Below are 27,869 nucleotides of genomic sequence, written 5' to 3' on the forward strand. Positions count from 1 at the left end.
AGGGAGTCTTTATTGAAACTTTAAATATTTTAAAGGTATAAATAAGGTTTTAAGGCAGAAATTTTTTATTCAGAAACTAAATGTCAGAAAATATTTTACTGAAATAGTAGTAAATGTTTGAAATAAACTTTAAGTGATGTGACTGAAAAGTTAACAGTAAGTGAACTCAAGTATGCCAGGGATAAACATATATCTATTGTAAGAAAGAAAAAAAAGGAAATAATATAGGGGCAGACTAGATGGATGATGTGGTCTTTTTCTGCCATCAATCTTCGATGCTTTTATATTTGAAATCCAAAAGCACATTGTCTACCCTGTAAATTAAAGTCACTGTCTAGATAAATCTTGTTAGCACTAATTGCAACTGGAACAGCAGATATATGAATATCTCAGAAAAGCAGTTAATACTTTGAGTATGTTCCAATTTGGTGTAAATGCTGCAGATTTTCAGTGTAGAATTTCAGCATGGAAACATTTACGGTACAGTCCACTTGTATATCAGATTTTAACAAATGTCATCCATATGGTGTGGAAGAATCTGTGCAAAACCCACAACAGAGTTGACATGCATCTGGATGTTTATGTGGTCAGAATTTTTAAATGCTATACAAAGGGAAAAATCTTCAGGAAATCTGCTGAATTTCAAATTGTAATTCACGATGCAGATGCAGATTTTATGCTGGAGTTAATCCATGGGAATCAGTTTTGTGGGAGCATACCCTTAATATGTGTAGTAAATCACAGCTACCCTTTGAAGTGTTTCTGTCATTTACATTTTTTAATCCCTTTAAGACCAGAGTGTTTCAGTCCTCAAGGACCAGACACATTTTAGTGATTTTACGCATGTGGTTGTTTTATGACGCTTATTTTTGCTGGCTTTTTAAAATAACATATAGGGCTATTTTAATATTTTTTTAACAGATTTATTTATTTTATAAGGGGTAATGTGTGCAATAACTAAAAATAAAAGATTTTTTTTAAAGTATACTGCTTAATTTTAAAAAGTTGACTAACTTTTAGTAACCGTATAGTTACTGTGGTTAGTCTTTAACAAGTTAATGAGCAGGTGACTATAAGCATTTTACAATATGCAAAAATGTAAAGAATCAGTCTATGCTGGACATTTTTAGTAGGAAAAGCTCCTCATTCAGCTATCAGAATAGCTGCCAGGGAAATCTGCATTCAACTAGCTGTATTGGGAGAACGAATACAGGGAAATCTGTTATTTACTGTGCTTTTACAGTCATCTGTATTGCAGGCAGAGCATTTTACATAAAGTGGTTTATTCATAATTTCTGCATTTTTTCATGAAATTATTCACATATTTCCATCATTACATGCTTTTCTAATCCTCCAGTCTGGCTGTGGGCACTATGTGGAGTGAAGACATCCTGTGCTGTTTTTCACTTCTCCTCCTAACATTGTGTCTGCTCCCTGCCAGACCCAGGAACTATTTCTCTAAAGCCTTTGACACCGTGCCACATAATAGGCTAATATACAAAATGAGGCAGCTCGGACTGGGCGAAAACGTGTGTAAGTGGGTAAAAAATTGGCTCAACGATAGAAAGCAGAGGGTGGTAATAAATGGTTCGTACTCTGATTGGACCACAGTCGCTAGCGGGGTGCCACAGGGTTCAGTATTAGGCCCCACTCTGTTCAACATATTTATTAATGACCTGATAGAGGGGCTGCACAGCAAAATATCAATATTTGCAGATGACACAAAATTATACAATATAATTAATGCAACGGAGGACAATGTGCGGCTACAAACGGACCTGGATAAGATGGGGGCTTGGGCAGAAAAATGGCAAATGAAGTTCAATGTTGAAAAATGTAAGACTATGCACATGGGCAGGAGGAACGGATGTCACAAATATTTACTTAATGGGGTACCGCTGGGGAAAAGTGATATGGAAAAGGATCTAGGGGTATTAGTGGATAATAGACTAAACTGGAGTAACCAATGCCAGTCAGCTGCTGCAAAGGCAAATAAAGTCTTGGGGTGCATTAAAAGAGGTATAGGGGCGAAGGACGAGAACATTATCCTTCCATTATATAAGGCACTTGTCAGGCCTCACATGGAATACTGCGTACAATTCTGGTCACCAGTGCTCAGGAAAGATGTCACAGTGCTTGAAGGGGTTCAAAGAAGGGCAACTAAACTAATACATGGAATGACGGGACTGGAATACCCACAGAGGCTATCCAAATTGGGACTATTTACTCTAGAAAAAAGAAGGTTAAGAGGCGACCAAATAACCATGTATAAGTACATGAGGGGACAACACATGGATCTCTCCCGCGATCTGTTTACACCCAGGACCACGACGGTAACAAGAGGACATCCGCTACGATTAGAGGAAAGTAGGTTTCATCACCAACATAGAAAGGGGTTCTTTACTGTAAGAGCAGTTAGACTGTGGAACTCTCTACCGGAGGAAGTGGTGATGGCAAAATCGATAGAGGAGTTTAAAAGGGGACTTGATGTCTTTCTGGAGAAGAAGTATATTACAGGATATAAATATTAGGTTAAGGGTCAATCCTGGTATACTGGCAGGTAGGAACTATTAGGGGTTGATCCAGGGAACAGTCTGATTGCCATTAGGGAGTCGGGAAGGAATTTTTCCCCCAAAAGGGCTAATTGGCTTCTGGCCCTGGGGTTTTTTGCCTTCCTCTGGATCAACACAGTAGGATAGACAGGCTGGACTAGATGGACAATGTCTTCATTCGGCCTTACATACTATGTTACTATGTTACTATGTTACTATATTGCACCCTTAATGGTATTATTTGGTGATGAATATGAATTTTTAATCAATAATAAATGTGGCAGCATCCATGGGTGTACTAAATCACAACGCATTTATTCTCCCATAGTAAAGTGAAGTGATGTTTCGGTCAGCAATTTGACCTTTGTCAAGCATACAAAGGTCAAATTGCTGACTGAAACATCGCTTCACTTTAGGCCTCATGTCCACGGGGAAAATCAGATCCGCTGCAGATTCTACATGGAGAATCTGCAGCGGGTCCCTCCTGCCCCGCGGACATGAGCGCCGAAAATAGAAATTTAAAAGCATTTACCTATCCGTAGCGGGCGGGGAAGGTCAGCTGTTCCTCACGGCCGGATCTTCATTTTCGGCCGGCGGATGAATTCCTGACGCCGGCGGCACGTCGCCGGCACGTCGTCGACGTGCCGCGCGCATGCGCCGGGCACATCCGCCGAGCCGAAGCAAGGGAGATGCGGCCGTGAGGAAGAGCAGAGCTTCGCGGCCCGCTGCGGGTGAGTAAATGCTTTTAATTCCTATTTTAGGTCTCCCGCGGATCCGGACGGCTTCCATAGGCTTCAATAGAAGCCCGCGGGAGCTGTCCCCGCGGGAGACCCGCATGAAAATGGAGCATGGTCCAGATTTTTTCATGCTCCATTTTTTTTTAAATCACTTTTATTGACGATCCGCGGGTATTTATCTACCCGCGGGTGGTCAATGCATCCCTATGGGGTGCGGATCCGTGCGCGGGAGATCCGCTGCGGATTTTAAATCTCATTTTGCCCGTGGACATGAGCCCTTACTATGGGAGAATAAACGCGTTGTGATTTAGTACACCCATGGTTGCTGCCATGCTTATTATTGATTGAGGATATATCACGGAGGCTATGTGCTGTTGGGACACTTTCCCTTACGGAGATGAATTTTTAATCGCTATCTATTTCACTTTTTGTAAGGCAAGATATGCAAAATTATTTTTAGCTTAATATTTTCAAGGTTTTTGCTGTGCAGGTTAACTAATGCCCTATCTATGTGGATCAGTGTACTTTTGTTTTATTTACATAGAAAGAGGAGAAGGTGGAATTTTGACCATTTATTTTGTTTTATATTTTTTACTATTTACTAACACTTTTTTTTACTTTTGTTCCACTAGGGGCTTTGAATTTTATTAGGAACAACTGGAACAATACTTCAGTACAGCAGTGTTTTTCCCCTGGGAAAGCCTCATAGGCCACCATAGATGGTAGACCTGGTGGCCATTCTCAAAGCCTCAAAATGCCATAGCAGGCCACTGGCACCCTGCAATCATTATGCAGGGAGGTCTGATAGGTGACAGAGGGAGGCCCCTCATTCTCTTAGAGTTTAGCATGTTAATGTGACATTGGCCTTGGCATGTGTAATGTTAAATGACTGGAATCGGAGGTTTACTGCTGGAGCCTGGATAATATCAGACCGCTGAAACCCCACTACTACCAGCATTGGAGATCTGTGCCATTCTTATTCCAATGTGCCATGAAGAGGGAATAAGGCTCTTTATTTACCACCAAAAGGTGTGTTGAGGGTCACTAAGGGGTTAGCATTATACCGCACACAAAGATAATAAAAGTTAATCAATCAGTTATATATAACCCAAAATGTAACCTTTGACAAGTAAATCTCATTCCACTGAAACAGTCCTTATTCAGCCAAATCAATACAAAAATAAAAAATTCTCCTAAAGCTACAATGCAAAATACAAAACGTTCCAGTATTCCTGAAGGCCAAAATAAGTCTGGCCCTGAGAGATTAATGCAGTCTAATAACTATTCATTTTATTGCCAGATTAATTAGGCTAGGGGCTACACAGTTGTTTTTTTTATGGCATGACCACTGTGATGATTGAAGTGAAACATAGGCTAATATATAAAGGAATGTGGTTACTTGATTTGTACAACTTGAAGGGTTTAATATTCTACTAATATACATACATAATAATATCTACTCTTCTGAAAGACCAAAGCCATGCCCCCGCTTATCTGATCTCCTTCTTCCATCCTGACATCTCCCCCATGAATGAAATTGTTGCATGTGGAGGGGCATGTGACAATACTCATAATTTAGCCCCCTCCACTATGCTTACACTAGTATTTGATGCTTAGTGTGTTGCTATGCAGTAGACTGAGCTTCTGCAGTAGTAAGGCTGTGTTGCTAGAAAGACTCCTTCTGTAAAGAAAGTATATCACCAAAGACTGAACAGAGAAGAACACTATCTGGCCTTATTCTGTCCAGATACCACTATTAAAACCGCTTTATCAGATCCCCAGGACTTTTTGAATGAAAATGAATCATATGATAAACGTTTAAATATAAAATGAATCTATATTTTAATTTGTTGTGCTTATTACATTAGTTAAAGTAAAAACTGAATTCTGTGTCTACTATTAACTAATAATGGTTCCTTTAAGACTGTTCTTCCATATAATGTATCATGTGAAGTATTTGAAGCAAGGTCAAAAATCTAAAACAAATATTCTTCAGAAAGAAAGGGCACATTGATCACAGACTTTAACTCTCTTAGCCTCAGTAAAAGTTGATTCTTTATAACAAAAAATAAATATAAAAATTCAATACAAATAGACCAAAATATAATGAATGGTAAAATAAGGCAATCGATATTTGATGACCAATAAATACAGAACATATCAGCAGTATAATACTATTTACTTATAGCATTGTATAGTTTACAAATGCAGTGTTACACATCTAAAACACTGCATAATACTTAAGGCTCTCACCAGTAACTGTTTACCGTGTTGGATCCAGCATGAGAAAAACATATATAATGTGTATAGATGTAAGGTGAACCCATATCAAACATCAAAATGAGGCCCCTTATGGTAAGTGGTAATCACCTTGGAAAAGAGTTGCTTATCTTGCCCTAAATCTGCTTTTAATAAGCTTTAGGTTACTAGGACCTGTAGAGAAGACAAGTTCTCTCTACTGGAGCCCAATGGCATCTACATAGCCTGCTTTTATGTTTTGTACTGAATGTCCTTTGAGCATATTTATAAAAAGTGCCATTTTGACAACAATTTTCCATAGACCAGAGTGGCATACAATTTATGTGTTGTGTGTCAAAGTCATTTAATTGGTTTGACAAGTATCAGAATGCTATAGGTAGCATATTTTAAGGCATGCACACTAATACCTACAGTGCAAGTATGGTGGCCAGACACTATATAAATAGGGTATATTTTATACATAGGATAGACTTCAAAATGCTCTTTGTGACAGTTTTATAAATGTACTCAAATGTTTTCGGGCAGTTATATTTGGAATTAGACAGTAAAAATGTAGTGTCTTTCTTTCTTATTTACTTAATTTTATTGGTGAAAGCAAGATTTTTTTTAAGGTGACTGTTGAAACGGATCTATGCAATGCCTTTGTTTCCCCTTGGAATTCACTGGTCTTTTAATCTTCATTTGTTGATCTGTTCTACTTATTGTAACTCTGAATCAGCTCTGAAGGAAGCAATACACAAGAGGTCTCGAAAAAAAGCTGAGCAGGCAGAAGTGTGGGAAGCTAATACTGACAAAAAATGCACTAGAAATGAAGATTAACATAGCTGGCAGATTTATAGTACAGTAACAAATGCAGGATGTATACTTGATTTGTTGTAGTGTACTATAAGGCATTTCAAATAAGTATAATGTGAAGCAATATTACATTGCATACAGGAAGGGGAAAAAAACTGGATTTAAAATTGACCTCGTAAGGCAAATTGTGTTACATAAGCGAGTATACAGAATAGTAGATAAATAGGATGAGTCTTTGATGACCATATTTCTAAAAGAAGAGTTGGAATACATGTTAAATTTGATTGTATCTAGTATTAAGAGACAAAAGAGGTAGCCTTTGTAGAATGTGCATCTTATCATTATTGCTATTTGTAGTACTAGAAGCAGTAGTAGCGTATAAAACTTAGAATCTATGAAAAACTAGCAATAAATCAATTTGTCCTTTGAAGGGCTTACTGATATACATATGGATTATTGTCATTTTGCATATTGATTATTGACATTTTACATAATGTAATTAAGTTAATATGCTCTTTAGAGGCTAGAAAATAAAATGCTATAAAGTAATTTGGTAATATAGTCTTCTAATACCAAGTTAATACCATTCAGAGTAAATTGTAAATTCTATTAAATAAACATAGGAACTAAAATTAGGTTAATCTATTATTTAGCTATATAGTATCATGACCTGCACTGATAGGGTACCTTCCCATGAGATTAAATATTCTGCAAGTTGAAATGTGGTTTTTGATGTGGAAGTGCCAACAAAATTTTTACATTTTCAATTCTGCATCAACTACACATTAGACATGCCGATTTTGGAGTGGATTTTTCAGCACAAAGGAATATCCCGCAGCATCTTGCAGAATATTTGGTCACATGTGAAAGCACCCATAGATTGCTATTCCTAGATTTTCTTCAGGAGATAAGGACATGTCCTCAAACTGTCAGGCATGGCTTGAAAGACAATCTGCAATGGCAGCCGCACAGCATCCCGCGATCTCATTGATTGTGATATTTACATATCACTGTCAGAATTTATGCTAGCATGTAAAGGGTTAACAGCTCTGGTCAGTGGTGGTGCTGATCTGAGCTGTTGTGGGTGGGTGTCAGCTGTAAGAAACAGCCGACACCCACATTTTATGCAGGAAGATCGATTCCCAATACCCCTTCAAACAAATCCTGTAAATGTACATTCCGTAGCATTAAGGAGCTAAAAATAAGCCACACCATGGAGAAATATTTAATAAGGACTAATAGGTTTTCATATATGCAGCAAATTTAGGCTATTCAAATTTCACATTTTGATCTTCTGAACCAGTATAGCCTACAAATTCCAATGAATAATAATCTCAAACATATTTCTTGTTACTGTATAATTGTATGAACTTGATTCTTTGCACATTTTAAATAACTTTAAATAATATGCACAATGAACCTATCATCAGAGGAACAGAGCTATTCTACTAGTGGGATATGCCAGGCTGCATTGCAATGTTTTTCATAATGCAGCCACAGAGATTTGAATCCATAATACATGTGGTATCTCAACAAATAAATCAATATATTGCATAATATACAGTAACAAAGAATGTCAGCTACTGAGTTTTTAGTTACAATGAATGATGTTTCTAGTAATGTTATTTCAAGGAAAGCTCTTTTGTGAATGAAAGCTCTTTCGTTTGACAATTGGCTTAAAGTTTCAAAAATGCCCAACTTCTATCTAGGTACTCACAATGTGTCACATATCAACTGATATGATCATACATTTTTTAAATTTCAACCAAAAAACTATCATTTTGTTTGAAATTGTCTGCTTTCATCAACTTTATTCTAAAGTGTATGGTTACCTTTGCTTCTTATATATTAAAAAGTGCAGAAATCATTATGCCTGATAATGATATCCTGTGAATTGAAGTCAAAGTTATGTGTCTTAAACAAAATGCTTGCTCATGAATAGCAAAATGGGATTGCAGCAATCTTAAAATGCATATTAAGTGCTTTTCCCTACTTGCTGATAATTTACAGGTCTGTTATGTGGCTAACACTGTGTAACCTATATGTACTTAAAATAACAGTTATTAGTGAGAGCCTTGATTATGACTAATGCATAAAGAATAACAAAAAAGTAAGCACAGAATACAACATGTGACCTTTGACAATTACAGATAAGAAGAATAAATGACATAATTGTCAAACAATCACAAAGTAGATATGTTACCTGGCTATGACAAAGAGCACACAACTGACACCCAAGTAAGCCAGCAGAATATACATCCAGATATCAGGGGAAAGAGGATTCAGGAAGGAGAAGACGCCTGGGTTTGTACCATTAGGTTTTCGGTACAGAATACTTATTCCAAGAGTCATAAATGGTTTGGTGAAGTCGATGACTTGCTCTCTAACATATGTGATAGCCAGTGGAGCAACTGCAAGATCAGCTTTCTGTTAAGAGAGACAAAAAGAAACACAAATTACTTATAAGTTAAAAAAGAAAATAGGTATATTGATTATTTAAGAAGTCCAGCTAAAAAATAGAAAACCTTTAGCGTTAACACAGGCATATTTGCATTGCGGAGTTTGGTTCCGGACTCTGCCGCAAATACAGCCCATAGTATTCAATGGCAAAATACCATTTCATCTCCACAAGCAGAAATCGATTGCTATTTTCCGCTTGTAGAGAATAAGGCCCCCTGTCCACGGCAGTTTATAGCATTGCTATGGAAAGCACGGGCACCTGTCCACGAGTGGAGAATCATTGCAATTCTCTGGTCGCGGCATGCTGCGAATTGCCACGATTCTCCGCGGTCAGCCTATCTATTAGATAGGGCTGACCTGTGGAGATTCACCGGCGGCTCCTGTGGCAGAGCTTCACCGCGGGATACCACATCGCCCGTGGACAGCCGGCCTAAATCGCAGCATGTTGCAATTTTGTGCGGGTTACGCAAGTCAATGGAAGCCATCCGTCTCACGGCACTTCCGCAGTGAATACTGCGGAAGTATTGTGGGATACGTGTCACCCCCCAGCACTGTTGGCTACTGCACATGTGCGACGGCCAGCACATCTGCAGCGTGTGTATAAGCCACCGGACAGGTAAGCTGGGATGACCGGTTGGGCACCGGGTCGAACCCTGCTGTGGGAATCCCGCATGCGGGTTCTGCCCCTCCCGTGTGCAGGAGGCCTAAAACTTATCAAACAGTATAGTAGGCTAATGTGTAGTGTGCCACTATATATGTATGTAAATATCTGTGATCAAAATTTTTTTAATGTTAAGCATATTAGTCAGTTATATAAAATTATGATGCCTTTAGGTTATATGTATGCATGACAGAATCTGATGCAGATTTTTCAGAATCGATGCCGCCTCCAAAATCATGGCAGGAATTCACAGTCAGGCCTTAGTCACACGGGCGTTTTTTGCCGCGATTTGCGGATCGCATGACGGATGCGCATCCGCAAATTGCGTGACCGGGGCCGAAAAATCGCTCGAAAAAACTGCTCCTAGCCGCGTTTCAATAGAAACGGGCCGGAGCTGCCCAGCGCATTGAATTCAATGGAGCCGGCAATACAGCCGGCTCCATTGAAAGCAATGCGCTGCAGGCGATCTCACGATGAATTGTCGGGAAGGGCTTAAATATATAAGCCCTTCCCTGAAATTCATCCAGAAATGTGTAAAAAAAAAAAAAAAAATTATATACTCACCTTGTCCCGGCAGACGGAGTTCAGCGCGGCCGGCCGGCCGTTCTCCTGAACTGCTCTCTGTAGTACTCAGCGCCGGGGATTTAAAATCCAGGCCTGCTGAATGAACTACCTCTCATTGCTCACAGCCTGACCAATCAGAGGCAGCTCTCACTCACACCCATTCATGAATTCATGAATGAGTGTGAGTGAGAGCTGCCCCTGATTGGTCCCTGCGCTGAGCCAATCAGAGGCAGCAGTCACTCACCCATTCATGAATTCATGAATGGGTGTGAGTGAGAGCTGCCTCTGATTGGTCAGGCTGTGACCAATCAGAGGCAGTTCATTCAGCAGGCAGGGATTTTAAATCGCCGGCTGCTGTATACTACAGAGAGCAGTTCAGGAGAACTACCGGCCGGCCGCGCTGAACTCCGTCTGCCGGGACAAGGTGAGTATATATATTTTTTTTATTTTTACACATTTCTGGATGAATTGCAGGGAAGGGCTTATATATTTAAGCCCTTCCCGAAAATTCATTCCGCGATCGCCGGCAGCCCATTGCTTTCAATGGAGCCGGCTGTATTGCCGGCTCCATTGAATTCAATGGGCAAACATCATTCTTCTCTGCTACAGCTGTTACAGCTGTGGCAGAGGAGAAAGATTTGTCTACTATATGTTCTCAATGGGGTCGGCGCTGCTGCTGCCGGCCCCATTGAGCGCATATAGAGAAGAGAACAGGAATCGCAGATCGCAGATAGGTGCAATCTGCGATTTCTGTTCTATAATTTATCGGACGAGCGCATCAAAAGCGCTCATGTGTCTGATACCATTGCAAAGCAATGGTTTTAAAAAATTGCCGGACGCATGCGCATGCGCAAATCGGGCGAAAAAACGCCCGTCTGACTAAGCCCTCAAGTTGCCTATTTCTGCTGCTTATTTTTCCGCAAAATCCACATGCAGAAATTCCAATGCAAATCCACATTAAACATTAAGGCCTCATGTCCACGGGGAAAATCGGGCCCGCTACGGATTCTACATGTAGAATCTGCAGCGGGTCCCTCCTGCCCCGCGGACATGAGAGCTGAAAATGCAAATAAATGAGAATAAACTTACCTCCGATCCGCTCCGTTTCTTCTCTTCGCGGCGGCGTCATCTTCTCTCGTCGCGGCCGGATCTTCATTCTTCGGCTCGGCGGATGTGCACGATGACGTCGGTGACGTGCCCCGCGCATGCGCCGGGCCGAAGCAAAATGATCCGGCCGCGGCTGAGAGAGGATGGCGCGGCGCCGAAGAGAAAAACCGGAGCGGGTAAGTAAAATGTGATTTTTGTGTCCCGCGGATCCGGACAGCTTCCATAGGCTTCAATAGAAGCCCGCGGGAGCCGTCCCCGCGGGAGACCCGCATGAAAATGGAGCATGGTCCGGATTTTTTCATGCTCCATTTTTTTTAAAATCACTTTTATTGACGATCCGCGGGTATTTATCTACCCGCGGGTGGTCAATGCATCCCTATGGAGTGCGGATCCGCGCGCGGGAGAAGAGTTAAAATCCGCTGCGGATTTTAATTCTTCTTTTCCCCGTGGACATGAGCCCTAAGATGTCATTAACATTTTCCACAATGCAGATTTGAAATCTATGGTGGAAAAATCTGATTTTCTCTTTAAAGGAATGAGACATGGATTTTTGTAAGGATTTAGACATGGAATCTAAGCCAAAATCTGTGCCAAATTCACTATTAAACAACAAACAATAATATGTTGACATAGAAAGACATACACTATATGGACAAAAGTATTTGGACACTGCAGAAAATCAGCAAATATGCAAATACTGATTTTGCCAAATGGTTTGCTGAGAAGGGCATGGGTAAAATAAAAAGCTGCTCATTTTATAATAACTATTCATTTATCCGATTGAGCACTTGCGCGACAAACTGGAGTGATTGGTACGACACCGCCACCCACACCCATCTTCGCAACAATCTCCTCTCACAGCCTTGCACAAGGAATGGCAAGCTATTCCGGCCAGGCTTACAGAGAATTTGTGGAAAGAATTTCTCAACGTGTTGCCCCTGTAATACAAGCCTCTAGGAAATGATGGCTGTGATTGGTTTTTCAACTGCTGCTCAGCCAATCAATGCAGTGCTGGATGAACCAATGCGATGGCTGTGATTGGTTTATCCAGCACTGCATTGATTGACCGAGCAGCAGTGGAAGAACCAAACAGCCATCACATTTTAGAAGTGGAATTTATTAATTGGCTGAGCTGTGGCCAATCACAGCCATTAACCCCTTCATGACATGGCCCATTTTGGGCTTAAGGACGCAACAATTTTTGGCGGATTTTCTTCTCCGTTTATCAAAAGCCATAACTTTTTTATTTTTCCGTCGACGCGGCCGTATGAGGGCTTGTTTTTTGCGTGGCGAACTGTAGTTTTTATCGATGCCAATTTTGGGTACATAGACTATATTGTAAAATTATTATTTTTTTTTTAAATGATAGCAGAGAGAGAAAACGCATCAATTCTGCCATAGATTTTTTTATTTATTTTTTACACCGTTAATCATGCAGCATAAATGAGACTTTCCATATTTTCTGCAGACCGGTACGGTTACAACGATACCAAAATTCTAACATTTTTTTTAGGTTTTCCCACTTTTCTGCAATAAAAACCCTTTTTTTTTAAAATCTTTTTTCTATTCTAAATTGCTGCATTCAAAGTCACGGAACTTTTTTATTTTTTGATGTACAGAGCTCTATGAGGGCTTATTTTTTGCGAGACGAGCTGTAGATTTTATTGGTACCATTTTGGCATACATACGACTTTTTTGATCACTTTTATTGCGTTTTTAGTGAGGCAAAATGCTAAAAATGAGCATTTTGCCTCACTTTTTTAGCTTTTTTTTTAGCGGTTTTTTCCGTGCACAGTCAAAAGCATGTGCAACTTATTGTACGCATCGTTACGGACGCGACAATACCAAATATGTGGGGTTTTATTTTTTTTTTACCTTTTTTTATGCTAATCTGAGAAAAAGCATAAAAAATGTTTTTTTTACTCTTTTTTTTTACATTTTTTTAATTCATTTTTTAAATCTTTCTTTTTTTTACACTGTTTGTGTCCCTCTGAGGGACTTTAACCACTGCCCTCATGATCGCTGTCATAAGGCATGGCAGAGCTACTGCTCTCCCATGCCTTATCGCTCATACAGCGATCTCAGGCATAGGCAATACAGGACGCCAGTGTTTGGCGTCCTGTTGCCATGGTGACAGGCCGGGCTCTCGCGATGACATCGCGAGTTCCGGCCGGAGACACAGAGGGAGCCGCGCTCCCGCTGTGAACTCTTTCCCTGCCGCGATCTACTTAGATTGCGGCAGGGAAGGGGTTAACAGTGGCGGGCGCATCTCCGATGTCCCCCCGCTGTTGCAGCGAGACGCCGGCTGTGACTGACAGCCGTCTCCCGCTGCAGGATAGCGCTGGATCATATGTGATCCCGCGCTATCTCCAGGATGTAAGTTTACGCCCTGTTGCGGGAAGTACCCCGCTCCCAGGACGTAAACTTACGCCCTGCAGTGGGAATGGGTTAAATTGGTTCATCCAGTGTTGCATTGATTGGCTGAGCAGCCATTGCTTCCTGGAGCTGGGATTTATGAATCTCGTAACCAGGAAGTGATATTGCACAAGTGGCTGAGGACTGTGGGAACTGCGCTGAGCCTTTAGAGAACAGTGGGAGAGACCTGGACCAAGCCTGCTAGGTTTTATATTCTTTTTTTTAATGTCATGTAACAGGGCTTATTTTCAGGTTAGGGGCTATATTTCAAGCCTCCCTGAAAATTAGGCTAGGGCTTATATTCGGTGCAGATCTTATCTTTAGCGGAACAGGGTAGTAGTAAAATATACTACACAAATGTGCTGACATAATAATTGCAAGCAGAAAAGAAATAAGCCACAGTACATAATGTATGTTAGCAATTTTTATAAATAAATAGAATTTTGTATAGAAAAATATTAAAAGTAACTGAAAAATGCCCTATATAATCAATACATTTCCTTTAAAGTTGTCTTCCTATGGAATATACATAGGAAATATATTTCTCACTTAAGGAATCCTCAGCTTCTCTATACAATTTAATGAAAAAGTGGTTACACTTGTGTGAGGCTACATCTCCACTGGAACATATATTGAGATTGCAGCAAGCAGGAATTCAGGAGGCAGTGGAGTCAGTGTACTCCTGTCTCTTGATGCTGTAGTTTAGCTGTCAGGAATCGAAGCAGTGACTTCCTGCTCTCCAGTTAGTGGCTTTCACTACTGAGCCATCCAGTCTGTAGACAGTACCTTACGTTACTATCAGCCTTGTTTCATGATCCTGGTTCCTGCCTTCTCGTCCAGATCCCACCTCTGTCCCTGATTAGGCTCATCATAAAAGACTGACCCTGCTACTGCATCAGTGGATGACTATTGTGCTCCGCTAGCTCTTGATCTAGCTCCTCTACCACCTGCTCCTTTGCAATTCTACTGAAACCTCCCACTGCTGACTCCTGGCTTACCTTCTGACTGCACTACTCACCTTATCCACCTGTACTGCAAACTGAGACCTCCAAATGCTGACCCCAAGCTTCCCTTCTGACTACTCTCTAGACCTGCATGTTAACTGCACCCGTGCCTCTATACCAAACCCATTGTCAGAATATGCTACATGAACATTCCATAGGTAGTGTTTATGATACAAACTGTAAATGGCAAAGCTACTTTTCTTTCTGGATAAAACTACAAACCCCTGTGAGTCTTGATGGTTTACATCTGCCATGCAATCTGGGGAAAGTTATACTTCCCCACGGAGGGAACTTTACAAATATAGTTTATTTACATAGCTCTTTGGAGTGGAACTGGAAGGGAGAGACTTCTCAGAAGCTTGCTGCTTGACTGACACTTGCAGGGTTATTTTCATCTCTGTGAGCTGTTTATCTAGGGCTATATGGTGACTTTGACCATGACACAAGTCATATATCCAAAGATTGCAGAGTTGTCCTGTGATATTGCAAAGTAATGGAAGGCAATGGGTTCATATTGCTCTTCTCAGGTTACTGTGACCAAAACCAATTGCATGAATTACAAATTCTCAGAATTTATTGCAATTTTCAGAAATGGTAGCTTGCAAGCTGCAAAATGATCGCATTGACTTTTATAAGTTTACAATTTTGTAGGGCTGTATTGTGTTGTTTGGTGATTTGACATGTGTAACAGCCAAAGTCACTGTGTAGCCTGAGCTTTATCCCTCCACCATGCTGTGTCTTGTTAAAGTGGGCAGTCAGCTAAAATTTTCTGAGAGAGCACTGAACAGAAAGTGGCTGCAATGTGATAGGAAGGGGCAGGGAGAAGATAAAGATAGATAGATAGATAGATAGATAGATAGATAGATAGATAGATAGATAGATAGATAGAATGAACAGTAAATAGTGGGGCCACTATGTTGGTACAGTCATTAACATGCCACTGCAAGCGTTTACACACAGGAGCGATAACTGTTCATGGAATGGAGGCAGAGAATGATGGAGATCTCTTTCAGACTTCCACCTCCATTAAGATTTAACAGGCAGTCGTTTTAGATGAATGGCTACCTGTTTACAAGGACCAATATTGGCAGTTTTTTATGCCTGCTTTGTTTAGTTGATGGCTGTGTTTATATTGAAGGATTATTGTTCAGTTTTGCATGATCCAGCTATTAATTAAATGATAATTGTTCTGTGTAAAAGGACCCTTAGCAGTATGTCCAACCTCGTTAACAGAGGTTGCTGTCCTCCTAAACTTAGACTGCAAAGTTTATATACAGTAATATGTAGAAACTGCAAATGACAAAATGTGCAAAATTTATATTTAAACTGTATTGCAAAAATGATCATCAGCCCAAAATACATGCATTTAAGTGGAAAAATTGTCCCCAATTGCCACCCTCATAGCTTTTAAATCTATCTACAAACTTCCCACCACACAAATCATGACCTCCTTTCTATCCATGATTTAAAAGTAAAGAAGCATAAAAAGTTTGAACATTTTTAGAGAAAACCCCACTCATACAAACATTTGGGACTTTTTAATGCTGGTAAACTACAACACAGCCCTTCTATGCTCTTTAATTATTTTCCAAAATCCTAAAACTTTGTTTCCTTTCTAGACTAGTCAGAAGGAGATTTACTTTCTCATCAGTAGGAAATGGATTGTAAAAGTACTTTAAATAAAAATGAACAGGACTTCTGAAGCAGAGGCATATCCAACTTATTTTCCTGTTATACTGCAACTTTTCTTATCTCTGGAAAGGATTACACAACACAGCGTGTGCCATCAAGTAATGATGGGTTTCGGTGCTAGTTAAAGGATGTGCATATTGATGCAGATGAAGACTTGGATTCACATACGGTCAACAAGACCTAGGTGATAAAGCTCTGCATTTGTCAGTTGGTTAATTTTATTCACAAACTTCATTTGTGGATGTCTTTTCTTATTTGCTACTGTACATAGCTTTGCAAACATGGTTTCATCATTACTGCCACATATATCTGTTGCTTTATTATTCAGGTAAATACAGCAAATGGCATGGCTATTCCAATGTTAAAGATGGATTTAAATATAAATATAAATAGATGGAATATGTCTTGAAATTATTTATACTGGTTTGAAAAGAACCCTGCACAGCTGAAATGCTCCCTTTTTTGCATTTTTTATACCTAAATAAAATCTACAATTTACTGTCTTTAAACTTTAACTATTTTACAGCATTGAAATATGATAGTCCTAAAATGACTGCATGCAACATTTCTAAGGTTAAAGCTTGTGGTCAACATTATTGGCACTCTGCATTATTTAACACCTTAAGGGCATTACTCTTTTTTTCCATTTTCGACTTTTCCTCCCCCCTTGTAAAAATTGTAACTCTTTTTTTTATCGACATAGATGTCTGAGGGCTTGTTTTCTTTGGGACAACTTTTTTTTTTTTCAATGGTGCCATATAAAGTACTGAAAAACTTCTAAAAAATTCTAAGTAGAGTAATAAAAAAACAAAATTACACCATTTTTGGATGCATCTTGTTTCTACAAACTACAACAAATATGACATGATGCATTGATTCTATGGGCCAGTACAATTACTACGATACCAAACTGATATCGTTTTTTTTGCTGTACTACTTTTTTTTTTTAAAAAAAAAGATATTTAATTTTTATAAATTATTTTCTGCCGCCATCTTCTGACCGCAATAACTTTTTAATTTTTCCATCCACATAGCTGTGCGAGGTCTCATTTTTTTGCGGGACATCCTGTAGTTTGATCGCTTTTATTGCATTTTTTCTTGGAGACAGGGTGACTGAAAACATGCATTTCTGGCATTCTTCATTTTAGGCATACATATAAATGAAGACGAAAAAAGAGAAATAAAACAAGAATTTTCCTTTCGATGGCAATCCAAAAGTATCCCTTGTCTTGGAATCCATCTCTGCTTAGAGATATAGTGTCAGTTAAATATCTTCCCCTACTGAAAACTTTACAAGAATAATTAAACAACTTTAAAAACATCAATCCACGTAGATTGGCCGCATAATACTGTACAAGATGTTGATCCTCCCAAAAATATTATATTATTTCAGAATTTTACCACTACCAGTTCCTCAATCAATAATTCAAAAATTTCTAAGTCAATTGACTGTCTATTAGAGATGACCGAGCATACTCGTCCGAGCTTGATGCTCGTTCGAGTATTAGGGTGCTCGAGATGCTCATTACTCGAGACGAGCACCACGCGGTGCTCGTCTCAATTAAACGAGCACTGACCATTGAATTCAATGGAGCCGGCAATACAGCCGGCTCCATTGAAAGCAATGGGCTGCCGGCGAGCACGGGATGAATTTTCGGGAAGGGCTTAAATATATAAGCCCTTCCCTGCAATTCATCCAGAAATGTGTAAAAATAAAGAAAAAAAATATATACTCACCTGGTCCCAGCAGACGGAGTTCAGCTGAGAGCTGCGCTGAGCCAATCAGAGGCAGCACTCACTCACCCATTCATGAATTCATGAATGGGTGTGAGTGAGAGCTGCCTCTGATTGGTCAGGCTGTGACCAATCAGAGGCAGCTCATTCAGCAGGCGGGGATTTTAAATCCCCGTCTGCTGAATACTACAGAGAGCAGTTCAGGAGAACTGCCAGCTGGCCGCAGCTGAACTCCGTCTGCCGGGACGAGGTGAGTATATATATATTTTTTTTATTTTTACACATTTCTGGATGAATTGCAGGGAAGGGCTTATATCTTTAAGCCCTTCCCGAAAATTCATTGTGCGATCGCCGGCAGCCCATTGCTTTCAATGGAGCCAGCTGTATTGCCGGCTCCATTGAATTCAATGGGCTAACATCGTTCTGCCGAGACAAGTTGAGTATATATTTTTTTTTTTACTTTTTACACATTTTAGGATGATTTTCAGGTAAGGGCTTATATTTTCAGGCCGTGACCAATCAGAGGCATCTCATTCAGCAGGCGGGGATTTTAAATCCCCGGCTGCTGAAGACTACACACAGCTGTTCAGAGCAGTTCAGGAGAACTGCAGCCTGCCGCGCTGAACTCCGTCTGCCGGGACCAGGTAAGTATATATATATTTTTTATTTTTACACATTTCTGGATGAATTGCAGGGAAGGGCTTATATATTTAACCCCTTCCCGACAATTCATCCCGCGATCGCCGGCAGCCCATTGCTTTTAATGGAGTCGGCTGTATTGCCGGCTCCATTGAATTCAATGGGCTAACATCGTTCTGCCGGGACCAGGTAAGTATATATATATTTTTTATTTTTACACATTTCTGGATGAATTGTAGGGAAGGGCTGATATATTTAAGCCCTTCCCGACAATTCATCCCGCGTACGCCGGCAACCCATTGCTTTCAATAGAGCCGGCTGTATTGCTGGCTCCATTGAATTCAATGGGCTAACATCGTTCTTGTCTGCCACAGCTGTTACAGCTGTGGCAGAGGAGAACGATCGTTATGCTGACAGTGCGGGGGGGGGGTGTCTCACTCTTCCCACTATTGTGGCTTAATAGTGAGACCTTGGAGCCCGAAATGCAGCCCTGCATCTTGCTTCTCGCCTGCCCTATCCATTTCTGTGTTTTTTTACATGACTTTGGTGATTTGCTAAGATTTTCACAAATGAAAACCTTAGCGGAGCACCAGTCATATACAAAAATGCTGGAGTTGCCCATTGACTTCAATGGGGTTCGTTACTCGAAACGAACTCTCGAGCATCACTGAAAGTTCGACTCAAGTAACGAGCACTCGAGCATTTTGGTGCTCGCTCATCTCTACTGTCTATGTCTGGGCTGTGAAACCTCCCAAAGTGGTGCGTTCTATTTTGTCCCTCCATATATCATAAAGGAGGAGTTGATCTTCCTAACTTAGAGGCATACCGATAAGCCTTACTACTCAACCAATCGGAATCCCGGTTAACTCAATCTACATCGGTCAGTCAGCCCAACTTAGAATCAGAAATACCTAATTTGAAGTCTTTAAATTCCTTGATCTATGCAAAAATTCTAACTGCTCGATATGCTTCTCTAAGCTTGAAATTACACATTCCTCCCATTTCACTTCCTTTGAAAGCAACGTTGGAAGCTTGGACTAAATTCACACAACTTTCAGAGAAAACTATAACTTTTAAAGTTAAACAGATTCCTATTAATACCCTAAAGTATTTTATCCCTGGATTACAACAAACCTCCTGGTCTAAGAAGGGAATAAAATTTATCTCTAATCTCTTTAACAATGACACTCTTAAACCTTTCCCGATATTACTTGAGAACTACGGTATACCTAAAATTGAGATGTTTAAATACTTTCAGATACAATCGATTTTTCAAGCAACCCACCTACAGAGAATAATTTTCCCCAAATAAGTATCACTAATAGAGATGAGTGCGCACCAAAATGTTCGGGTCCTCGTTATTCGAGTTGAGCTTTTTGTAAAGTTCGAGAGCTCTATTCGAGTAACAAACCCCATTGACTTTAATAGGAGACTCGAGCATTTTTGTATGTGACCGTCCGGTTGTAGAGCCTTTTTTTTTTCTTCTCTCTCTCTCTCTCTCTCTCTCCAGCCACAAACCCACAAACTAGCAATGACGTGTGCAGCGTTACAGTGGGGAGGGGCCAAAACTGGGGCGGGGTCGAGTAGCGAGCACCATCGAGTATGCTAATACTTGAACGAGCATCAAGCTCGGCAGAGTATGTTCGCTCAACTATAATCACAAAGTCTAACAACATTCAAACGGTAATTAAAAAAAAAAAAAAAAAAGGTTTTTTACGACTCCATGGTAGGAGACTTGAGACTGGGGAAAAAATGCTGTCTCCTAAATTGGGAAAAGGATCTGAGAATAATGGTCTTAATAGAAAGTTGGAAGGAATCTTTTAGACAAGCAAAGCAAGCTACTAACTGTGCTAATATGATAGAAACGCATTTAAAAATACTAACACCCTTACAACTAGGAAACAGACGCTTGATCTCGGAGGCCTTTTTTGGAGAGGATGTGGACAAGAGGGATCCTTTCTACATATATTTTGGTCATGCCTACTGATTTCATCCTACTGGAATGACATATTCTCCATGATAAACACATTTTCAGAGATTAACATCCGAGGTTCCGAGTACAGCCCTTCTTCTCCTAGTCTTAAAAATAATGAAACTTCTGACCAGACAATTGATAAGCCATATGTTGTTAGGGTCAGAGCTGCTTATAGCTAGAAGGTGGCAAATGGCAGAGATGCCCCAAGTGAGGGAAGTAATACAAATTGTGTCTGAACATAGCATTTATGAGAAAGTTCTAGCCTTTAAAAATAAGGCCATTTCAATATATGATTCAGTGTGGACTTCTTGGAGCAACAAGTTTCTATCATGATGTCTTTAAACGTTGATTTCCTAGTTGATTCTGTCCCTCCCCACCCGCAACCCTCTCATTCCGACTTCCCTTTCCCTCCCCTTTCCCATCCCTATTTTAGAACTCCCGGCAACTAGAGTTATGTATTACATATGTTATTTTGCTAATAAGAAAAGATGTATCCCACCTAGACGGTAAATTATATAATATTATCAAACAAATTTCCTTAAAATCTTAAATATTGTAAAATATACGGAATTTAAGTTTTGGGATTCATGAGGAAGAACAGCATGTCGTCTGCATAGGAGGCTGATTTTTGTTCCCTGGAGCCACACTTCATACCCGTGATTTTGTTATTCTGTCTGATTTTTTCCAAAAAAGTTTCTATAGTTAGAACAAATAATAAAGGGGACATGGGGCATTCCTGTCTGGTTCCATTGTTAATCTGGACTCTGGGGAAAATTTCAGAATTAATTTTGATCCTAGCTGAGGGAAGGGAATAAGGCACCATAATCTTGTCTATAAATATTTCTGGGGAACCAAATTTCTGAAGAGACATTCTGAGAAATAACCAATCAAGGCCTTTTCAGCATCTATGGTGAAGAGGGCTAATGGAGATTTGTTATGAAGGGCTAGGGGAATTAGGTTAAGAAGTTTTGAAGTGTTGTCCTTTGCTTCTCTATTTGGTATAAAGCCCACTTGTTCAGGGTTGATTAGTTCAGACAAGATTTATTTTATTCTGTTGGCTAAAATCTTAGCATATAATTTAACATTGGTATTAATTAAAGATATGGGTCTGTAACTACTGCATAAGGTAGCATCCTTTCCCTCTTTAGGGATTAGGGTTATATGTGCTGTCAACGCTCCTTTTTGGAAAGGATTACCAGCGTTAATGGAGTTGAAATAATGAACTAGATGTGGAGAAAGAATTTTTTTGAAAGCTTTAAAGTATAGGGAGCCAAAGCCATCGGGACCTGGGCTTTTTTGATTCGGGGCTGACTGGATATTTTCCTCCACTTCCTGAGGGAAAATCAGTTTGAGGAGAGATTGTAGTTGGCTTGTGGGTATGCTAGGGAGGTTAACTGAGTCTAAAAAATTGCGGATCTTTTGACACTTAACTGTTAATGAATCTATAGGGCTTTGGATATTATATAAAATAGAGTAGAATTCTTGGAAATGTCTGCGGTTTTGTGGTGTATTTTATCACTTTTATCCTTTATTTTGCGGATGAATGCTTTAGCATTCTGAATTTTAATTAGAGCTGCAAGCTTTTTAAAGCATTTGTCAGAAAAAGCGTAGTGTTTGTATTTTGCGAAGAAGAGGTACTTTTCAGACTTTTGATTTCAAAGCTCTTTTAAATTGATGCACAAGTTGAACAGTTGTTTTTCGTGATAGAGTGAGAAAGTTTTCTTATTACAGGATCTGCTCAATGAGAGAAATGATCTCTATCTTTTTCTTTTTTCCTTCTTCCACCCAGTTCAGTAAATAATCCTCTTATTACAGCCTTATGGGCCTCCCATATAATCATAGAATCACATGGCTCCAAGGCGTTTTCGCTGAAATAATGCTGTAGGCCTCTTTCTATATATTCAATATTCTCCTTGCTTTTCAACAGATTGTCATTTCCTCTTGGGGGAAATAGTCATCCTCATAAAAATAGGGACATTATCTGAATAGAGAATTGGTTTAGAGAACGTTTTGGTGATTGAATCTAACAAAGAGTGCGTAGTGTATAGATAATCTATTCTTGAATATTTTTTATGAACTGGGTAGTAGAAGGAGAAATCTTTTGTCTCTGGGTTAAGAACTCTCCACAGGTCCACTAGATGGAGATCCACTAGCAATTTTTATTTTTATTTTTTTAATTTGGGAAAGGAGACCACTGAGGAGCCATTCCAGGTATCTAAGGTGGGGTTGAGTGAAACATTGAAATCTCCACCCAAGATGAGATCGCTCTCAGAAAATTCATGCAATTGGTTAGTTACTAGAAATGAGTGAGCACCCAAATGCTCGTGTCCGCGTTACTCGAGTCGAGCTTTTTGTAAAATTCGAGAGCTCTACTCGAGTAACAAACCCTATTGACTACAATGGTAGACTCGAGCATTTTTGTATGTGGGACACCAGGTGCCGAGCTTTTTTTTTCTCCTTCGCAGTGGGAAGGGGCCAAAACAGGCATGTCACAGCGGGGAGGAGCCAAAAACTGGGGCGGGATCGAACACGGGTTGATGCTCGTTCGAGTAATGAACACCATCGAGTACGGTAATACTCGAACGAGCATCAAGCTCGGAAGAGTATGTTTGCTCAACTCTATTAGTTACTTTAGTAAAAATGGACTCTTGATAGTAAATTGGGGCGTATATGTTAGCCAAGGTAAATGTTCTGTCACCAATCGTACCCTTAACAAAAATAAACCCTCAGGATCAGTTAAGGTGTTTATAATTTGCAATATGTAAAACTATAGCTACACCTCTATGCCTTTTCAATGACATACAGGTGTTGAACCATTTAGTGAAGATGTTATTTTTGAAAATAGGGGTGTAGTTTTTTTTTAAAATTAGACCTTTTTTGTGGAATGTTAATACCCTTTATGTTGAATGAAGCTAGGTGTAAATCAGCCATAAATAGAATTAGGGGAAGTACTTTCTAAGCATACGACATCAGCAGTACTGTCAACAAAATTAAGAACACAAAAATAGAACCACAAATCTATCACAACTAGCTGTTGTTAGGCCAACAATAGACAAACACAGTATGACCTTTTGCTGCTGGACCAGATTTTAAGGACGATGTCCTATCCGGAACCAGGTTATCAAGCAAAAATCAGAAAGTTATGGGGACGTGAAAAGGCACAGAGAATCCGTGACTCCCAGCATAGACTGCTATCTGTAGAGAAATTATTAAATAAAAGCAGAAGCAAACAAACATATGGCAAAGAAAGAGTAAGATGAAGAAATTGAGGGAAAGTGATGCTGCTAGACAGTGCAATGTGGTTAGAAAAAGGAAGTAACAATCAAGCATTATGATTAGGTAACCCTCTTCTAGGAGATTTAAATGAGTCCATGTCAAGGGTACAAAACTTCTTGGACTTGCGCAGTGTCCCTGATGTCCAGGCTCTTCTGATGATTCTCCAGATGTGTGCAGTTGTGCTGGAGTGGAGGTGTCCCGGCAGTCTTCCTCTCCCTGCACTTTTGTTAGGGAGTTATATATATGTACTGTTGCTTCTCTTCGCTCCCTCCCCCTATCTGTTCAGGGGCAGTGTGATTGACCCCTTTGTCTGCAGCCTAAAATAGCAGTTGTTCTGCAGGGGAGTAGGAGCTGCTGACGTTCCCTGAGAAGAACCCTGTCTGCAGCACCTCACTAGCGCTGGCTCCAACGGGCAGCAGGGACATGCTTAACACCAGAGATCCTGGCAGAGGTAACAGAGGACCCAGGGGAGATATGAACTGAGCCGCGGGCCACCAGCTGCGGTGAGAATGACAGGAGACACAGCTCCAGGACCTCACAGAGCGGTGCCACCTCCCCTCTGACAGGTCTAGAAGTTACCTGGTGCAAAAGTTATGGACACTGTGGGCTGACAGTGCTAGACGCCTCCGGGCGCAGGTTCCATCGATCCAGGTCAAGGATGTGTGCAGCAGTACAGGCTGTGCTGGACCACAGCCCCCTCACCCTCTGTACAGCAGCAAGGATGCTCCAAAAAGTCCCTTGAAGGTGTCCACAGAACTGCTGGCTGGTGTGCTGTGTCCCTTTTCCTTCTGGAAACCTGGATCTGAGCAAAAAAGTCTGTTTCTAATGGCAGAGCTCAGCAGCATGCTTCCTCACTCTTAGCTCGCCAAGCCTTGCCCCTTGGGCGATAACTTTTTTAGCATAGCATAGCACTTCTGTTAGAAATGTAAGTTGGTAGCAGGAAAATACCAATTTAGTGGGACAGGAGACCCCATTTCATCATTCAGGAATTGAATAACTTGCACCCCAAAAAACTGAATTTTTAGGCAGGACCATATCAGGTGTAAAAAAGAGCCTAGAAATGAGTAGCTTTTAGGACTAAAATCTGGAAAGACTTTATTCCTTAGTAAGTGATGGAAGATCACCACAGTAGTGCCTTCATAGGGGCATAACTATCCACCCATAATATATGGGCTTAGCTCAATGGATGGTAAGGTCTGACATATCCCCAAACTGGATCAAAACTGTTAAAGTGATATGGAGGTACTCCTCTGGGTCCGTCAGGTATAACAAGATTTCATCTGCATGTAAACTAACCTTTTCATGCATATTAGAGAGAACAAAGCCCTTAATCCCAGTTCCTGCCTGAAACATATCATCAGAGGCTCAATAGCAAAAGCAAATAAAAAAAGGGAAGATAGGGAGCAGCCTTTGCATGTACTCCTAAATAATGAGAAGGGAAGGAAGATCCAACAATTAATTTTGACCCTGGATTGTGGTGTGGAGTATAGTAGACAGATCCATTTATTAAATGATGGGCCAAAACCAAACTGAAGTAAGGTCTCAAAAATATAATCCCACTTTATCATGCTGAGTACTTTAGTAGTGTTGAGAGAGACTATTTTTTTTAATACCCACCTCTTCATGCGTGACCTGTAAGTTATAAAAGAGTCTGTGGAGGTTAAGGGCACCGTTTTACCCAGCAGAAAACAAATGTATTCTGAGTGTATGAGGGAAAGAATAACGGAGTTCAGTCTTATAGTTAATAACTTACCCAGTATCTTAACAGCTTTTTGGAGGACTGAGATGGGTTGATAAAAGGCACAAAATTGAAGGTTTTTCCCAGGCTTGGGGGAACTATAATGGTGGCGTCCATCATGGATTTGGACAAAAATGAGGCTTCCAATGCTTCAGACAAGACCTGGGGCCATCATGGATTTGGACAAAAATGAGGCTTCCAATGCTTCAGACAAGACCTGGGGCCAGGCATTCTGCGTATTTGCTATAAAACTTAATGGGGATACCATCATTAGCAGAGATTGGGCAGTTTGGAAGGATGCCATAGCTTTGAGTATCTCCTCAGCAGTAATGGGACTATCAAGAAAGGCATGTCTTTCACAGAAAGGTTAGGCAGAGGGACGTCAGAAAGGTATGCCGCTATTTGAGCGAGTGTAGCAGTAATATATGAAGACAATAAGAATTGATAACACTGGATCACAGAAAAAAAATATTTGTCTGTTACTTGAGGTATTTCATGTATTCTATACTAAACAGAGTGTGTAGAGTCCAAATCTGTAGACGCATTTGCCTAGGACGTTGGGTTCTGAAGTCATACATGGTATCATTGGCTATTCATACAGATGCAAGAAACTGATTTTATTGTCATTGTACAGCCACTGTACATAGCTAAATTGTGCTTCAAAACTGAGATGTAACAAGCATGTAAATAACAAGTTCACTTGAGTCTTTCTGCAACACACATGCACTGTTCAAAAGTAGTTTGTGAGTGTCTGTTATTGACCGCTGCAGAAATCAGTAATAGTCACCCATCATGTTGGGGTTGAAGTGGCCTGGGTATCTTTTTTCCATGGTGGCAATATCCTGCTGGAATCTTTCCCCATGTTTATCACTCACGTCAGCCAAATTTGTAGGGAAAAAATCCAGAAGAGAATGTAAGAAATTAATTTTGAATGACATTCGACAGCCAAGTTGCTGATACACTGCTAACATTTTACTTACAAGTTCAGCATGGTTGTCAGCCAGATGATTGCCAAAAAAGTTTTTGCACAACTAGCACAAATGCATCTGAAGTGGCGAGTTCAAATCGGATCTGAATGTTGCATCACATATTAATTTGCAGATTTTATGACCAACAAAAATTTCTGCTTTTAGTTTGGCTTCCATTTTGTTTTTTCCAAACTCATCCTTCAGATACTGGAAACCATTTTCATTATGATCGAGAGCCATGACAAAGTTTTCATTAGGTCCAGCTTAATGTAAAGTGGTGGAAGTTAAACTTTCATTGAATCAACCAGTGATGCATGTAGCACATTGTATCTGCCAACAGTGTGCTCCACTCTGGATGGCCACTGCGTCACTTTGTAACGATTGCTGCCATCGCGACTGTTCCATAGTCACAAAAAGCACATGTGTTTTGTGTACACCAACTGTAGATCCAACAGGAGTGCCACAACCTTCAGGTCACCACAAATTTTCCAGTTATAATTTGAATAGTATAGTTGATAAGCTTCAAAGGAGTTCTATTGACTCATATATCTCTTTCATTCCCCCAGCATGAGCAATGGGAACAGAAGGCTTTTTGTTGCGATTGTGCAGCAATATAGAGTCTATACATACTCTCCACTGCTCAGGCACATAGATGCAATCTAGCGCCAGCATAAGGCCATTTACGTCAGTATAGAAACAAATGTCATTTTCCAGTTTATAATATGATACTAAGTTTGCATGACGATCATGAAAATATGTACATTCCTGTCTATTTCTGTAATCTGGAGGCTAACAATTCAGACTTCTCTTTTGATGAAGACAATCATCTAAATCACATTGAATCAGCAGGTGGGGCTTACCCTGTTCAGATTTTGGTTCAAAATATTCGTCAGAAGCAACATCATCCTCATGATCCCTATCAGGACTGTTACTTTCAGAAGCACAAGATGAATTCATGAATGGGTGAGTGACTGCTGCCTCTCATTGGCTCAGCGGGACCAATCAGGGGCAGCTCCCGCTGAGCCAATGAGAGGCAGCAGTCACTCACCCATTCATGAATTCATGAATGGGTGTGTGAGTGAAACCTGCCTCTGATTGGTCAGGCTGTGACCAATCAGAGGCAGATCATTCAGCAGGCGGGGATTTTAAAGCCCCGCCGGCTGAATAGTGCTGAGAAGCAGTTCAGGAGAACTGACAGCGGCCGCGGCAGAACTCCGGCTGCAGCGGAAAGGTGAGTATACAATTTTTTTTTATTTTAACACATTTTAGGATGAATTGCAGGGAAGGGCTTAT

General features: G+C 40.3%; 1 protein-coding gene across 1 annotated transcript in view; it reads right to left on the reverse strand.

The window, feature by feature from the left end:
• Positions 1-27,869, reverse strand: part of GRIK2 (glutamate ionotropic receptor kainate type subunit 2) — an 843,071-nt gene that overhangs the window by 234,189 nt on the left and 581,013 nt on the right. Inside the window, exon 11 of the mRNA XM_066608100.1 lies at positions 8,547-8,770. Coding sequence (XP_066464197.1) covers positions 8,547-8,770 — 224 coding nt within the window. The remainder of the gene's footprint in view (positions 1-8,546; positions 8,771-27,869) is intronic.

The sequence above is a fragment of the Eleutherodactylus coqui genome, chromosome 1 (genome assembly GCF_035609145.1).
Source record: "Eleutherodactylus coqui strain aEleCoq1 chromosome 1, aEleCoq1.hap1, whole genome shotgun sequence".
NCBI lineage: Eukaryota > Metazoa > Chordata > Amphibia > Anura > Eleutherodactylidae > Eleutherodactylus > Eleutherodactylus coqui.